Below are 17,420 nucleotides of genomic sequence, written 5' to 3'. Positions count from 1 at the left end.
AACAACAAATACCCCTAAGGGCCCAACAACGACCAAGCGAGAGCTTTATCACTTGTCTACGTGCCGTCCCACTGCCCATAAAACGACTCATAAACAGCGTGGTACCCCACCCCTATCCCTCAATATAAAGGGGCGGGACGTAGTCCAGTGGTAAAGCGTGGTGGGTTTAGAATCTAACTCCGTTGGTGGGCCCATTGGGCCATTTCTCGTTCCAACCAGTGCACCACGACAGGCATATCAAACATGGTCTGGTACCCTCACAACTGTAAAAATAAATATTTGGTAATCAGTCTTCTTCAGACATTTGTTTAACGCCACCTCTAGAGCACTTCGGTTTATTAATCATCGGTTATTGAATGTCAAACATTTTAAAACTCTGAAACAGTCTTTTGAGAAAATACTTACATTTTCAATTAGCAACACTTGTAAAAAAAATTTGCACAGAAAGGACTGCACATTCCACAATCTATGACCTTCCTCATTCAAAATAGACGATTTCAATTATAAACCACTTTCTGAAGCATGTTTAGAAGAAAAAACAAGTTTGAATAGAATATACTGAAATAGATCGAAATAGAATAGAATAGAATAGAATAGAATAGAATATTTTATTACCTTAAAAAAGGAATTTGTTTTACATGGACAAATCACACAATACACATACAATTATATAAAAAAAGACAATACACTCCAAACATACACAGGTGAAAATACATAAATACGTTAATTAAAAATAATGTAATAATTTAATTAAGAACAGTCACACCATACAGGGCACGTTCTATAAAAAACCCCACATAAAAGCAGTATTCCTAGTTAAAACAAGGTACGTTACTCTTTGTTTAGAATACTGGTACTAAAATGTTAAAACAAGGTACGTTACTCTGTGTTTAGAATACTCGTACTAAAATGTTAAAACAAGGTATGTTACTCTTTGTTTAGAATACTCGTACTAAAATGTTAAAACAAGGTACGTTACTCTTTGTTTAGAATACTCGTACTAAAATGTTAGAACAACGTACGTTACTCTTTGTTTAGAATGCTGGTGGTACTAAAATGTTAAAACAAGGTACGTTACTCTCTGCTTAGAATACTCGTATTAAAATGTTAAAACAAGGTAAGTTACTCTTTGTTTAGAATACTCGTACTAAAATGTTAAAACAAGGTACGTTACTCTTTGTTTAGAATACTCGTATTAAAATGTTAAAACAAGGTACGTTACTCTTTGTTTAGAATACTCGTATTAAAATGTTAAAACAAGGTACGTTACTCTTTGCTTAGAATACTCGTATTAAAATGTTAAAACAAGGTAAGTTACTCTTTGTTTAGAATAATCGTACTAAAATGTTAAAACCAAGGTACGTTACTCTTTGTTTAGAATACTCGTATTAAAATGTTAAAACAAGGTACGTTACTCTTTGTTTAGAATACTCGTATTAAAATGTTAAAACAAGGTACGTTACTCTTTGTTTAGAATACTCGTACTAAAATGTTAAAACAAGGTACGTTACTCTTTGTTTAGAATACTCGTATTAAAATGTTAAAACAACGTACGTTACTCTTTGTTTAGAATGCTGGTGGTACTAAAATTTTAAAACAAGGTACGTTACTCTTTGCTTAGAATACTCGTATTAAAATGTTAAAACAAGGTACGTTACTCTTTGTTTAGAATACTCGTACTAAAATGTTAAAACAAGGTACGTTACTCTTTGCTTAGACTACTGGTACTAAAATGTTAAAACAAGGTGCGTTACTCTGTGTTTAGAATGCTCGTACTAAAATGTAAAAATTATTTAAGAAATGTATTGGTTCTTGCTCTGAAAACTTTAAATCTCTGACCAGGAACTAAACGAATATATATTCCTCGTTTAAAATATGTGATGGGTCTTCTTCAATTTTCTTTGCATGTTCTAGGACTCGTTTTTCGTAAAGAGTACGTAAGCATCCAAGAGGGCATCCTGCAACTTTGCTAATTATATTGACAATTGTATTCGTTTTATTTCTGTTTTGAATTGACAGGCATCCAAAACAACACTGGATTTACACAAAAAGGCTAGGATCGATCCCCGTCGGTGGGCCCATTGAGCTATTTCTCTTTCCAGCCAGGGCACCACGACTGGCATATCAAATGCCGTGGTATGTACTACCCTGTATGTGGGATGGTGCGTATAAAAGATCCCTTGCTGCTAATCGAAAAAGAGTAGCCCATGAAGTGGCGACAGTGGGTTTCCTCTCTCAATATCTCTGCGATCCTTAACCACATGCCTGACGTCTTATGACCGTAAATAAAATGTGTTGAGTGCGTCGTTAAATAAAACATCTCCTTCTATAGAAAAAAAATGTTTAAAAGTTGGCTAAAAATTAAATATATGTTTGTTATTTATACAAGTTTTACAATTATAATTAGGCCCTATGTCGTATGCAAGCTGTGTTTGGCACTGCGCATCTTTAGAATACCAATCCATCCAATAATAAATTTCTCAGAGGGATCATCAAGTAATTACGGGTCACCCCGGAACCGGACCTGTCCTGTAATTCCCCGTAACAAACATATCTCGACTGGTTGACAATCTGAATGACGCCTCCGATTGATTGTACATTCCCCACTGTAAGGAAACTGTGACGTTTTCTCGGTGCAATAGACATGCGTGCCACGTGGCTAGCGGTCCGTCCCTCACGTATCGATCGTTGAACGGTAAACAATTTAACTTGGAAGGACTCGCTAAACAGTGCGGACATAACTAATGATCTGACCATTTCGTTTACGATAATACGGTTTTCATTCATTTAGGCAAACAAAGCTGCAGGTATTGTCATGGTATAGTTAATGTTGGATGGCTTTTAATAGCTTTCGTTTTTTTATATTTATTTTTTTCTTTCATCTTTTTTTTTTAATTATCTTTTCAATAAGACTATTTACAATAACACAGATTTGGATGTAGCAGATCAAAAATATAAAAAATAAAAAAAAGAAGAAGAAGAAGAAAGAAGTTAATGGAAACAGAAAAGAAAACAAGATTAAAGAAGAAACAGAAACGTGATTTATAGGCACTGAACAGCAAAGAAAAGTCATCAGTGAATTTCCCCGTTAAGACGTTGGCTCACTATTTAGGGACAATCTCATAAAATAAATAAAAATAATATTATAACATCCATAGAAAAACAACTTCCATTTAGCATTCACCTCGGTGGGTTAGTGGAATTACGAAGAAAGAGATTGTTTTGTTTAACAACACCACTAGAGCACATTGATTAATTAATCATCGGCTATTGGATGTCAAACATTTAGTAATTATGACTCGTAGTCATCAGAGGAAATCCAGTACATGTTTCCTTATGCAGCAAGGGATATTTTATATGCACTGCCCCACAGACAGGAAAGCAAATACCACGACCTTTGTCCAAATGTGGTGCACTGCACTGGTTGGAACGGAAAAAAACAATCAAATGAATGGATCCACCGAGGTGGTTCGATCCTGCGACGCAAACACCTCAAGCGAGCACTCAACCGACTGAGCTAAATCCCGACCCCGAATCACAATCAAGCGTATACCTGTGTTACCGTACTCTGTCTACTAGAATATATATATATATATATATATATATATATATATATATATATATATATATGTGTGTGTGTGTGTGTGTGTGTGTGTGTGTGTGTGTGTGTGTGTGTATGTATGTATGTATCTATGTATCTATGTATCTATCTATCTATCTATTTATCTATCTATCTATCTATCTATCTATATCTATATTGATTTGAATCGAACAAACTATCACCTACCCCGCTCAAACTAATTTTTTCAATTATCTTTCGATATATTTTCTACGGGAGCATTACTTGACCCACTTAAAACTTTGTTCGTCATAGTTTAGATCCCAATGCTCCTATGTCTGCACATCGAAAAACCTTGTTTGTTCAGTGGCCATTAAGTTTGCTTCAAGTACAAAGGACTGCCCTAGTCTATGGTGTTACGTTCGTGTTCCTACTCTGCTTTACGCGATATAGTCAACAATGAATGAATGATAAGGTATACAATAGGCATGATCTCATTACAACTGCAGTGGGACCGAGCCGGTTGCCAGACAACGGCCGCCATTAGTAAACAAAGCGATGAACCGACACAAAGTCCGTAATGGCGGACATGTAAACACTGGAGCACAGTGCACAATGGCTTCTTCGACTTGTGGATATCGTCAGTTTCAGTCTCGTCAACTTATATTGTTTTGTGTTATTATTAACTGTGTTTCTAGCCTAACTATAGGTAGGTGTGTTTTGTTGAAACGTTGTTGTGATAGTTGATAGTATTTAATATAAAATAATAATGCCCTGTATTAAAGATGTCGCGCCACATATTCTTACGTCATTTGAATGTCTAACAATGGCGGACTGGAATTAAAGTTCCGTGTACAGTTTACAAAAACACGTTGTATTAAGCTTGAGATCATATGATAAAGATATTATTACTCTCGTGTGTTTCGGTATCATATAATAATGTATTAAGCTTGTGAAAGGCTCTCATAATAAAAAATTTATTCCTAATATACGATATTGACGATACGGAAAAACACTTGTAATAACCTCTCTCTCGCTCTCTCTCTCTCTCTCTCTCTCTCTCATTCTCTCTCTCTCTCTCTATATATATATATATTTAGTTGTGTGACTTTCACAAGTGCGCCTTTGCGTTACAAAGCTTACATATGACCTATCATCGATCGACTGCTTCTTTCTTTTTCTATTTTATTATTCACAATGTGTATTAGATGTTAACAATGGGCAACTAACTGGGTACATTGCTTCGACTTAAATGTGTTTAAACAGTGCAATAGGTAACCACGTCTAGGTGTTAAGGAAGAAATTATTTTGGCCTAATTATTTAAGGTCCCGGTGTATAATGTTGACATATTTTCCTCAGAAAACTGTTCAAGTACGCATTTCGTGGACATAACAATTGACTTAACGGGATCGTTGTGGCCAAGACAGAATGTGCAGGCTGCGACCTCGTTTGATTTAATGTAAACAAAAACAGATATGCTTATGTTAGGCTTATGTTTCCTATGCAATTACCTTGTTATGTTTGTTTACCGAATGTATGTTTGTTTACCGGATTTATGTTTGTTTACCAAATTTATATTCGTTTACCGGGTTTATGTTTGTTTTTGCTCTTTCCACCTGCATAGTAATTTAACATTACAAAAATAATAATAATATTAAAACGAAAAAAAAAATACATTGAAGAAAAGATAGGGTCCGACCTTTTTTCTAGGTTAAATTTCGTTCTCCAAAACACAATTTTACGCCTTAATACGAACAATAATACTGCAATAACAGCTGTGTCAGCCATATTATCCCCGAAAAAGGTTATTTCTCATAAATCGCCCATCTTGAATGTTGTATTCGTGTTTCATCACCAATTCCGTGTGCTTGGATCACAGGAACAGATGTTTCTTTCTCACTACTAAAACAAAAACCGCATTGTGCAGTAAACGTAATATGAAAAGAAGAAAACATATCCTATCTAGCATGTTCAGTGGCGAATTCAGAAAATTCATTGGGGGGGTGCAATGATATGTGGGCTAAGGCCACACAATTTCTCGAAGGGATTCTTCGGATTTTCCAAAGTTGAACAATGAAAAAAATAGAATAAGAAACATGCCTGTAGGAAGACTGCCACTCCGCTATAAGATACTCCTGTGCTGCCACTTCCACGACTATCTTAGGAGACCCAAACTTGTACAGAGTAGAGCCCGATGGAATCTATACAGCATGCATTTATGAATCACTGTAAAAAAAAAAAAAAACCCACCAGTGATGATATCAAGTGTTCGCAAATGTTGGGCATATCCTGCCCCACCGGTGGCATGTATTCTAAGAACATAATACTCAAAACTGGCTGGTATGTTTTATGGACTTACAGCAATGTATAACAAGGAGTCTAACGACTGCAGGGTCACTGTCCGGCGCGCCACCTATCGGGATTCATGGTGGCACAGATTTAGCATTACGTTTCCCCGCAATGGGTGGCAATTTTGTTTATAATTTTGTATATAAAATCAAGGAATTCCGTCACAGAAGTGCAGAGTCAGATCTAACGGGGGGGGGGGGGGGGGGGGGGGGGGGGGGGCAGGGGCTCGCCCCCCTCCCATAATTTTGCGAGAGTTATAATTTTATTGTATATTAATTTTTTTTTTTTTTTTTTACAATGATCCCCTTCAAACCTCCCCTAAAGTTCCATTGGCATTCCCCCTCATATCATTGCCCCCCCCCCCCCCCCCAATGGATTTTCTGGATCAGCCACTGAAGTGTCTAATTCAACGTTTAATCTTACTGCTAGAACTAACTTCGCTCTTCAGATACCGTATCTTTTCTAAAATAAGAGACACTACGATATAAATTTAGAAAAAAAGAAACACAGGAAAGGTGTCATAAAAATATAAAATATTTTTCATCTAGAAAAAAATACTTTTCGTCGGGACTTGGGTGGGTTGGGGGGGGGGGGGTCTTATCTTGCCATTCTATTTACGGCTCATCAAATTATTTCTTGTTTTCAGATTATCTCCCCACTGTTTGCAATGGCAAAGCTTCAACAACCACAAGTCTCTGGCTGGAAAGCAGTACTGCTCTGACGTACACCAATGACGTCAGCTGTACGTATGAGATCACAGTGACGGCCGGGAAGCAGGTTCTAGCCCTTTTCCAGCGCTTTGAATTAGAGAACAAACTCGGTGGTGCATGCGTGGATTACGTTGAACTGTACGAAGGCAGTGGGGTGAGTGGTACGAAGCTGACGTCTGAACGGCTCTGTGGGAAATCCCTACCCGTGAATCATACGTCATCAGGAAACGCCATGATGCTCTACTTCAAGACCGACAACTCTGGAACATTTAGAGGCTTCAGTTTGCTGTTTGTGGAAATCAACCCAGGTAAATACCATGTAACATCTACACAACGGCAGTTAAGCGTATCATTGTATATACACATGTACACAGTCACAGACAATTAATATAAAATAAAACAAATGATTCTAATTAATAGGGCGTAGCCAGAGGAAAAAAACCTGTAAAATAAATATCAGTGTCATGGGAAAAATAAAATAAATCTGGGGAAAATCCAGACGAGGCAAGCGTCTCATGCTGGCTATGCCATTGATTTCGGTCACGTTTAAAATGTGTTCATTCGGTAGCGCATGCGACATTATTTGTGACGAGAGGAATAACTATACAAATATCTCATCCATAAAATCGAAACACAGTTACTCCCCTTTAAACGCAAAAGAAGTGCAAATGCCATTGGGAAATCTGATATAGTTTTTCAAAAGTGAATTTTTATCAAGAATTCGCATATTACTACATGTATTTACCCACAACTAGCTTACAGTTTAGATTTCGTCTCCCTCTGTAAAGTATCAGTTTCAGTGATTTTGATTTAATAGCAATGGCGTAGCCAGCAAAAAGGCAGACTCGTCTGGAATTTCCCCAGATTTATTTGATTTATTTTCCCATGACACTGATATTTACTTTACAGGTCTGGGTTTGCCTCGACGTTTTTTGTTCCTCTCTGGCTACGCCCCAGAATATTGTATGATAATTTTGTTTGATAAAGTTAAAGTTTATTTTGTTTAACGACACTACTAGAACACATTGATTTAATAATCATCGGCTATTGGATGTCAAACATGGTAATTTTGACACAGCAGAGACGAAATCCGCTACATTTTTCGATTAGTAGCAAGGGATCGTTTATATGTACCATCCCACAGACAGGATAGCACATCAAAAGGCATTTGATTTGCCGGTCGTGGTGCACTGGCTCGAACGATTGTTAGATAAATGTAAGAATAATTAATCAATTGTAATGTAAAAATATCACTCACTGCTTCCATGTGGTCGTTATGGATACAAGCGTAAACGGGTTCTGAAAATAAAAAATTAATGAGTAAATTAATTAATTAATTAATTAACTTTTAAAATTAATTTTAAAATTTATTCGCTTATTTAAGATATGTTACGTTTGTTTATTATTATTGTTGTTGTTGCTGTTGTTGTATTTGTTGTTGTTGTTGTTGTTGTTGTATTTTGTTAAATGATTAAATTATGTTTATGTTACGCAGCGCCGTGCGGTACGAGTCAGTTCCGGTGTAACAACAGTTTGTGTATTTCCGCCAGTCTCCGGTGTGACAACTACAACCATTGTGGAGACGACAGCGATGAGGCGGACTGTGCAGGTGACTAATAGTCTATCAGTCAATTACGCGAACCCAGTACACGATTTCAAACAAGGCTAATTTGGTGTCTATCGTATGTATGGGCCATTACGTAGGCTAGTCTAGTATTTCGATATCATGTGATTAACTTTCCCTACCGAATATCAGCAAGGAATCATCCTGTACTTCTTCTCCCCCTTCTCTTTCTCCTCCTCCTCCTCCTCCTCATCTTCCACCTCCTCTTCCTTCTCTTTCTCCTTCTCCTCCTTCTCCTCCTTCTTGTCCTTGTTTACCTCTTCTTCTTCTCCTTGTTTACCTCTTCTTCTTCTCCTCCTCCTTCTTCTTCTTCATCTTCTCCTTCTTTTTCTTCTTCATCTCCTCCTCCTTCTTCATCTTCTCCTTCTTCTTCTTCTTCGTCTTCTCCTTCTTCTTCTTCTTCGTCTTCGTCTTCTCCTCCTTCTTCTTCGTCTTCTTCTTCTTCTTCTTATTATTATTATTCGACTTCTTCTTATTATTCTTCTTCATCTTCTTATTCATCTTCTTATTCTTCCTATTCTTCTTATTCTTATTCTACTTCTTCTTCTTCTTCCATCTTCTTCTTCATCTTCAGTCTATATAGTTGAACAAGCTTTAGATTTCGTGTAAGGTTTGGTTGAAAAATACCGCTGTCTGGATCAAGTCCTCATGGGTGCACGAAAGCTTGTCAGCCAGTGTTGCTCCATTCAGCCAGGATTTTAATTTTGCTGCGCTGTACAAGAGGCAATACTGCAGTATATGTTCTGAAGACTGTGGTCCTGATTATTATGGACAGTCATTGCTGTTTACCATTTTCAAACAGTGACCAGTCCGTAGTCTGCATATTGTTGTCTGTTGTTTCTGCCCAGGTTGTGGATTGGGTCCATGATTGTCCGTGTGTTGGTGGTGCTTTTTCGTGGATTTTCCTCGTTGGGAGGGGTATTTTGGTTTGCCTTTAATGTGTGTGGGTTTGGGTTTTTTTTTTTTTTTTGTATGGGTTTTTTTTTTTTTTTTGGGGGGGGGGGGTGTTTTGTTTTTGGGGAGGTGTGTGTGTGGTGGGGGGGGGGGGTTGTAATGACTAAGAAAATATAAATTAATGTTGCTTTTGTTACAGAAACCGAAACGGAGCAGCTGACGAAGGACAACACGGCATTAATCCTGGGAGCCACGTTCGGCAGTCTGGCGTTTGTGCTGCTCGTCACGGGTGTTGCGTACTACGTGTACAACAGAAACAAGTGGCGCAGGTTCCTCGCCGACCACTGGGAGGATGAAGGGGCCGTGGACACGGGTCTGTCTTACCCGGTCACGGATAGGTACTTCAAGGGAAGACGAGGCCACCCAAAATATGACAAACTTCAGGATGGAGTCGCAGAAAACATTCAAAATTCTCAGACAGAGCAGACCGTACCACCCGTTCTCGTTTCATCATCACCGTCGTAGGTGAAGCAATTAACACCATGAAGAACAAAATCTGACTGCACCCCCGGGAAGTAGGGAGGTATCCCCCAGAACGGCCGTTCATGAGAATTCGGTGGATGTGAACATGTATGAAATGTATGATTTCATTGGAAAGGATTTTATACTTCTGTATTTATTTCTTATTTTATCAGAGTGGTACCTAGCATAAATAAATCCCTTATCAGAGTCGTATCTAGCAGGGCGTAGTATGCTCCCCTCCCCACTGTCGTGAACACATTTGACGGGATATTTTGAGGAGGTTTGACACCTTATAGCCGCTGTTTTTGTGCTACGGTCTAGTAGTACGTGTTTATTGTTGGTATTCCAAGATTAATCTCCATGCCAAAATTTAAAAAAAACGGTTTATAATGTTTGTAACTTTTTATCATAAAAAGGAGATATACAGTCGTGTGTCAATTTGTACAAAGTTAAAGTTGTTTGGTTTCACCACACCACTAGAGCACATTGATTGATTGATCACGGCCATTGGATGTCAAAGGAAATATGCTACATTTTCCCCATTGTTAGCAAGGGATCTTTTATGTGCACCATACCAGAAAGGATAGCATATACCACGGTCTTTGATGTACCAGTGGTGGTGCGTTAAACATTAATTAATTTATTCATTCATATTTAGAGGAATTACCCAAGTCTGGTTGCTATTTTCTTGTTAGACAAAATGACACATTGGCATCTATAATGGGCACCTTATTTTTTGGAGGTAGGTGGGGGCTATACCTCCCCGTGTACACCCTGCTATATACGGCACTGATCAACTCATGATTTGGAAGACCAAAATGAGATAAGGGCCCGTGCTTATAAAACTTTAGAGTCCAAACACAATCTGTAATGACGTCACACGCATACCATTTGTATGGCGTTGCCATGACATTAGCGCCTCCGACTCTATTAGAGTCTCGAGTCTAGACTAAGTAAAAGTTGTATAAGCACCAGGCCTGATTACACATATTACATTAATCATATTCATAACAGGGACGTGATAATACAAATAGATTTTTATTACTGAAGAATGATTTTGCTTTGATGAGTAAAAACATTGGTTTTGTAACTAATTAACGTCGCTTGGCACCTAGTAGCTGAGGCACTGTTTGGGTTTGGGTGTCGTTAAATATTCATTCATTCGCTCACGTTGTACGTTTTTATTTTTTTGCCGAAACGTGCCTTGAATTTATACAAATGATTTTTGATAAACTGAAATTAAATAATATGAAGCTGTACTGGGAAATGTACTTAGAACTACGTATTACTGTATCAGGCCAAACAAAATATATTGCTGGTCTCTGGTCAGCTCTCGTTCAGTTTTAAAATTTACCTCGGCAGTTATAACAGCGTCATCTATATGAACAATAATGCCGCGCCAGCTACCAAAAAATACATAGAACCGTGGGTCCAAATAAGGTTATTTTTGGGGTCAGTGTCGAAGTCATTAAAGTTACCTTGGCTATGTAGAAATTGTGATGGGAAGCATTTAGGGTACACAATTAAATGGGGGTGGGGGGGGGGGGGGGGGGTACCATGACCACTGAGGAGGGACAAAGAAAACTGATACCCACTTTTTATGTTCAATTCATGCATTTAAAAAAAACCCAAAACAAAACAAAACAAACAAAAAAAGCAACAAAGAAACAACGAATTAAAAAACAACGCATCCCCACATGGATTTTGACCAGAGACTGACTATTTTGTAGCCATTTTCTTTTTTGTTGTTTTCTTTTTGTTTTTGTGGGGGGATTTTTGTGTTTTATGTTTTGTGTTATATTTGTGTGGGTGTGTTAAGTTAAGTATTATATATATATATATATACTAGTATATGTATATGTATATGTATGTATATGTATGTATACATACATACATACATACATACATACATACATACATACATACATACATACATACATACATACATACATACATACAAACTTAAGACAAGACCGAAAAACAGTTATATTTTGTATATCACAACGGTCAATTTAAAATCAATTTCGAATCCCTGGGGCAAAATTAGAAAATAACAATTTTTTAGTTTAAAAAAATTCCTGAGCCAGTGCGTTCATTCATTCTTAAATACATACATACATACTACATACATACATACATACATATATATCTATCTATGTATGTATGTATGTATGACAGTGTGTGTGTGTGTGTGTGTGTGTTGTGTGTGTGTGTGTGTGTGTGTGTGTTATTTCAAGAGTATGTTATAGACTATATATATTCGAATTGTAAGAAGATAAAGTATAATAACTAATATGAAGCGGTAGTATCAAAATTACATCTACATACTTACGTGCGTTTGTTAATGGTGATGATTTGTTGACATAATATGGTTTAACAAGACTAAAACCTGTACAAAAAACATATTAATGCGAAATGGCTTCGACATAATTGTCAAATTACATATTTCTTAAATACGAATAGATTACTTTTTAGTTGATCGTATTTTTAAGATATGCTTTATATTAATAGATATTCATTTTACTTCTGTTATTTTTCATGTCATGCATGTATAAATATATTTGTTTGGTGGCGGATATTACGTATGTGTTTAGGCGGAAACATGCGAATTAATACTACTTGTACTGCCTCTGAATACTCAGTACAATGACATCACAGCGGCTGTGAAGGACACTGTATATCACAACCACCTGCTTATTACGCAGGTTCGCTTGTATGTCCTTTATTAAACAGATCTTTTTGTATGTTTTAATGTTTCTCTAAATATGGTCGAAGAACATTTTATTTCGCTGGCGAAATATTGTAATGACATTAAAATTATTTTCCACATTTATATGTGTTTGTTATTTACTACATGCATAATTGAGAAATCAGTATGTATCATACATGACGCTAAGTCCAGTTAATAAAATAGGAACAATGCACTTCATCGAAATTTGGGGGCGGGATTTCGCTCAGTCGGTTGAGTACTCGCTTGAGGTGCTTACGTCGCAGAACCGAACCATCTCGGTGGATACATTCAACTGATTGGGGGTTTTCTCGTTCCAACCAGTGCACCACAACTGGTCAAAGGCCGTTGTATGTGCTTTCCTACCTGTGAGAATGTGCATATAAAAAATCCCTTGCTGTACTAGGGAAAATGTAGCGGGAGTTTGACATCCACTAGCCGTTGATTAATCAATCAATGTTCTTTGACGGAGTCGTTAAACAAAAACAAATTTTAACTTATGGAACTTTGTGAGGAAGGGTTTTTTTCACAGAACGGAGATTGTAAGCTTTTTTTTATACAAATGTAAATATAGCCCAGTGGTAAAGCGCTCGCTTGATGCGCGGTCGGTTTAGGGTCGATCCCCGTCGGTGACCCCATTGGGCTATTTCTCGTTCCAGGTAGTGCTCCATAACTGGTGTAACAAAGGTATGCACTATGGGGGATAGTTCATATAAACGATCCCTTGTTGCTAATCGAAAAGAGTAGCCCAAGCGGGTTTCCTCTCTCTATATCTGTGTGGTCCTTAACTATAAGTCTGACGCCATTTAACCGTAAATAAAATGCGTTGAGTGCGTCGTTAAATAAAACAGTTCCTTCCTTCCTTTCCGAAATTACAATGGAGTACAATATGTACGACTTTTGTACAAAAAGGAGAATATATTTTCGTATTAATGTTTTAAAACGTATTAAATAAGGGCGGTGTACCCTATCGCAAAACCATCATCAATGGGTCTTAGTATGATAACAATATTTTAAATATTACTTTTAGTTTGGTTTAATTTTATTTGTATTATGTTGGTGGCGGTGGATATGGTGTGGGGTAATAAGGCAACCGACCTGTTTTCTTTCTTTAATAGATACAGACTTAATCACACATCGAAAACGTCTCTAAAGTTCATTACTCCTGATGTTTGAAACACGATTGTAGAATTCAGATATCGATTAATTAATTAATTAATTAATTACAAAATAACGACAAGTGAACACGAACAAATAGAAATAACATGGCATTATCTCAACAGAGATTCTAACAGGAAATCACATGCAAAATACATTAACCTTTTGTCTGTTGTTTGTAGAAATTGGCAATTGTAAATTAGTATATTTGTTTACCTTTGTGTTCGATGTATGTGTTGTGTATGACAGACACATACACAACACATACCCAAAACACACACACACACACACACAGAGAGAGAGAGAGAGAGAGAGAGAGAGAGAGAGAGAGAGAGAGAGAGAGAGAGAGAGAGAGAGAGTGAGAGAGAGAGCAGAGAGAGAGACAGATAGAGAGAGGACGAGAGAGAGAGATACACACAGAGAGATGAGAGAGATGAGAGAGAGAGAGAGAGACGAGAGAGAGAGGAGATGAGAGAGAGAGAGAGAGATGAAAACACACACAAATTTATATATATATATATATATATATATATTTCAGGTGGCCCCCCAAAAAACACCCGATATTCCATATCCGAACTGATCCACACCCGAAACCCGTACTGATATTCCACACCCATGGATATTTGCCACCATCAGTGAAAATAGTAGGTCGACATGTCAAATATTGTTAAAACAACCATTTTAAAATTCTATGTAACAAAATGCGATGCCAAATTAAAGCTAAGTCGCAATCAAAAACACAATGACTCTACTATTATTATGGAACTGTCTAAAACGTATGGGAAATGTAATTTTAATAGTTTGCATTCATTACTATATATGGATATTCACAAAACATTGTAGGCCCATTGGTCAAATATTGTTAAAATAGCAACAGCAGAAGTTTGTTTTGTTTAACGATACCACTAGAGCACATTGGTTGATTAATCATCGGCTGTTGGATGTAAAACGTTTGATATTTCTGACTCGTAGTCATCAGAGGAAACCCGCTATAGTTTTCTTAATGCAGCAAAGGGTTTTTCACGTGCACTTTCCCACAGACAGGTTCTGGTACATTGGTTGGAACGAGAAAAAAAGCCCAATCAGTTGAATGGATCCCACCGAGGTGGTTCAATTTTGCGACGTAAGCGCCTCAAGCAAGCATTCAACCGATTCACCTAACCCCCTCCCCCCCCACCCCAAACATTTTTGTTTTTTTTAAATTTAAAAATTTCGATGAAGTAAATTGTTCCTATTTTATTATCTGGCCCTAGCGTCATGTATGCACTTTCCCATAGACAGAAAAGCACATATCTACGTATTTATGTACCATTGTTTACGGCACAGCAGTATTGACGGATAATTAACTAAATGACAACATAAGAGAGAAATGGCAAGACATCACGTTTGAAGAAATCAGAAAATCGATTTCATCATGGAAGACAATCATTTCAAGGCAGTTTCTGAACAAGACGGCAGGCACGACACATTGGCCACCTTTTCAAGTAAACAAAAGTAGATAAAAGTTCACTGACTTATTAGCGTCCCATTTTTTTTACTTACGGATCTCCTAGGGGAGTGGTGGTGCTCCTAAGGATCATGGGACGGATGACGACTTTGCCTAACGTCATTTTGACTTTGTCGTATGCAAAGATACGGTGGGGTTTTTTTGTTCAGAATTATATTTTACGGCAAGGAGGCTGTGGAAACTATTGTTTTTGCTTAGCTTGGTCGGCAGAGCTCTCGTCTGACGAGGTCTCGTCCTGGGATCGAAACACCTCAGTGGACCGTTCAGATTTATATTTTACGGCAAGAAGGCTGTGGAAACTATTGTTTTTCTTTAGCTTGGTCAGCAGAGCTCTCGTCTGACGTGGTCTGGTCCCAGGATCGAAACACCTCAGTGGACCTGTTCTCTGATCGGATTTTTCACCGTTCCAAACAGTGTGACACGACGTATGCACCAACGGCTGTGATATGTGCTATCCTGCCTGTGGGAAAACGCATATAAAATATCATTTGCTACTGATGAAAAACAAATGTAGCGGGTTTCATCTGAAGACTACGAGTAAAATTAATTGGATTCGATAGCATATTAACGTGTCTATATCTAATTAAGGTTCAAGCACGTCTATCCTGGGCACAATATCTGAGTTCGCCAGTGACTGGGTTCGGGAGAGTGGGGGTTTTTTTTAGGGGAGGGGGTAAAATTAATTACCAAATGTTTTACATCACATAGCTGATAAAGCAATGCGATCTAATGTTGTCGTTAAATAACAAACAAAAACTGTATCTGTTTACGGCGAAAGGAAACACATTACAGTTTTTATATTCTTTGGTTAATTAAGCTAATAAAATTATTGCATGTGGGATTGGTCACTTTGTAGTCATTTGTCACAAAATGTTTTGTTCTGTTTAACTACACCACTAGAGCACATTGATTAATTAATCATCAGCTACTGGATGTCAAACATTTGTTATTTTGACATATAGTCTTAGAGAGGAAACTCGCTACATTTAAGGGAATCTTTTATATGCACCATCCCGTAGACTTTGATATACCAGTCGTGATGCACTGTCTGGAATGAGAAATAGCCCACTGGGCCCACGGACGGGGATCGATCCTAGACCGACACCGCATGAAGCGAGCGCTTTACCACTGGGCCTCGTCTCGCCATTATTTCTCACAAAGACACGCAATATAACAACTAGCGAAATATGACATTTACATTGTTGGGGAATACAACGTAACAAAAGACGATGTGTCATTGTTTTATGACATACTATGTCAGACAATCTATATTAGTATATTAGTGTCTGTAACCCACAATTAATTCTATATTATATTTCATAGTGAATATCTCCATTCGCTTATTTGTAATTGTTCTAACATATCGACTGGCATTTTGTCTATACGACTTTCAATTTTCAGTAGATTGTCAGCCTAGCAAAGGATGTTGTTTGAATAGCAAAAACAAAATAATAATTAAAAAAAAGAAAAAAACGGTTCTAAGAACGTAAACGAGAAACATTGATGGATTGGACTTCCTTTTCTTCGGATCTTTCTCCAGCATTTTTGGGATGAACTGTGACATGGTGTCTACACAACAACAACCACCATCCCCCCCACCCCCATCCCCCACCCACCCACACATACATCAGCTGACGAGCAACAATACAGAGAGTGGGGAAGAGAGAGAGAAAGAGAGAGAAATAATAAGATAGTAAGAGAGACAGACAGAAAGAAAGATAGAGATAGAGAAAGAGACAGAGAGAGCCAGACAAAGACATATAGAAAGAGCTTTAGAGAGAGAGAGAGAGAGAGAGAGAAAGAGACAGAGAGAGCCAGACAAAGAGACATATAGAAAGAGCTTTAGAGAGAGAGAGAGAGGAGAGAGGAGAGAGAGAGAGAGAGAGAGAGAGAGAGAGACAGAGACAGAGAGAGACAGAGAGCTAGACAGAGAGAGATACATATAGAAAGAGCTTTAGACACACAGAGAGACAGAGAGAGAGAGAGAGAGAGAGAGAGAGAGAGAGAGAGAGAGAGAGAGAGAGAGAGAGAGAGAGAGAGACAGACAGACAGACAGACAGACAGACAGAGAGACATAGAGACAGGCATACATACAGAGACACAAATCGAGATAGAGAAAGAGTTAGAGAGAGACGCCATATATGATACATACACCTAACACTTTCCATATACCCACTAGCCTATCTGAAACAGACATTTACAGGAGACGGGGTGTTTTTGCTCGGTTAAAGAGATATGGATTACGTAGGAAGTTGTACGATATAAGCTGAGAAAGGTTAAGAAAGGGTGGGTCTCAAAGGGAATATAAGTGAGGATGGTAGCGATGAAAAATGTTTTAAATCTGTCAAGTTTCAGTTAACTCTCAAAA

At 37.7% G+C, this 17,420-nt stretch overlaps 1 protein-coding gene across 1 annotated transcript; it reads left to right on the top strand.

Moving 5' to 3' along the window:
• Positions 1-4,147: 4,147 nt before the first annotated feature.
• LOC121388406 (low-density lipoprotein receptor-related protein 3-like) lies at positions 4,148-11,505 on the top strand. Its single transcript, XM_041519716.1, has 4 exons — positions 4,148-4,268; positions 6,556-6,927; positions 8,115-8,228; positions 9,337-11,505. Exons 1-4 carry the CDS (start codon positions 4,175-4,177, stop codon positions 9,660-9,662), a joined length of 906 nt encoding a protein of 301 aa, XP_041375650.1. The 5' UTR covers positions 4,148-4,174; the 3' UTR covers positions 9,663-11,505.
• Positions 11,506-17,420: the final 5,915 nt, after the last annotated feature.

Source organism: Gigantopelta aegis, chromosome 14 (genome assembly GCF_016097555.1).
Source record: "Gigantopelta aegis isolate Gae_Host chromosome 14, Gae_host_genome, whole genome shotgun sequence".
In the NCBI taxonomy this organism is placed as follows: Eukaryota; Metazoa; Mollusca; class Gastropoda; order Neomphalida; family Peltospiridae; genus Gigantopelta; species Gigantopelta aegis.
The sequence above is the reverse complement of the archived record's forward strand: the minus strand, read 5'-3'. Positions and strand labels throughout refer to the sequence as shown.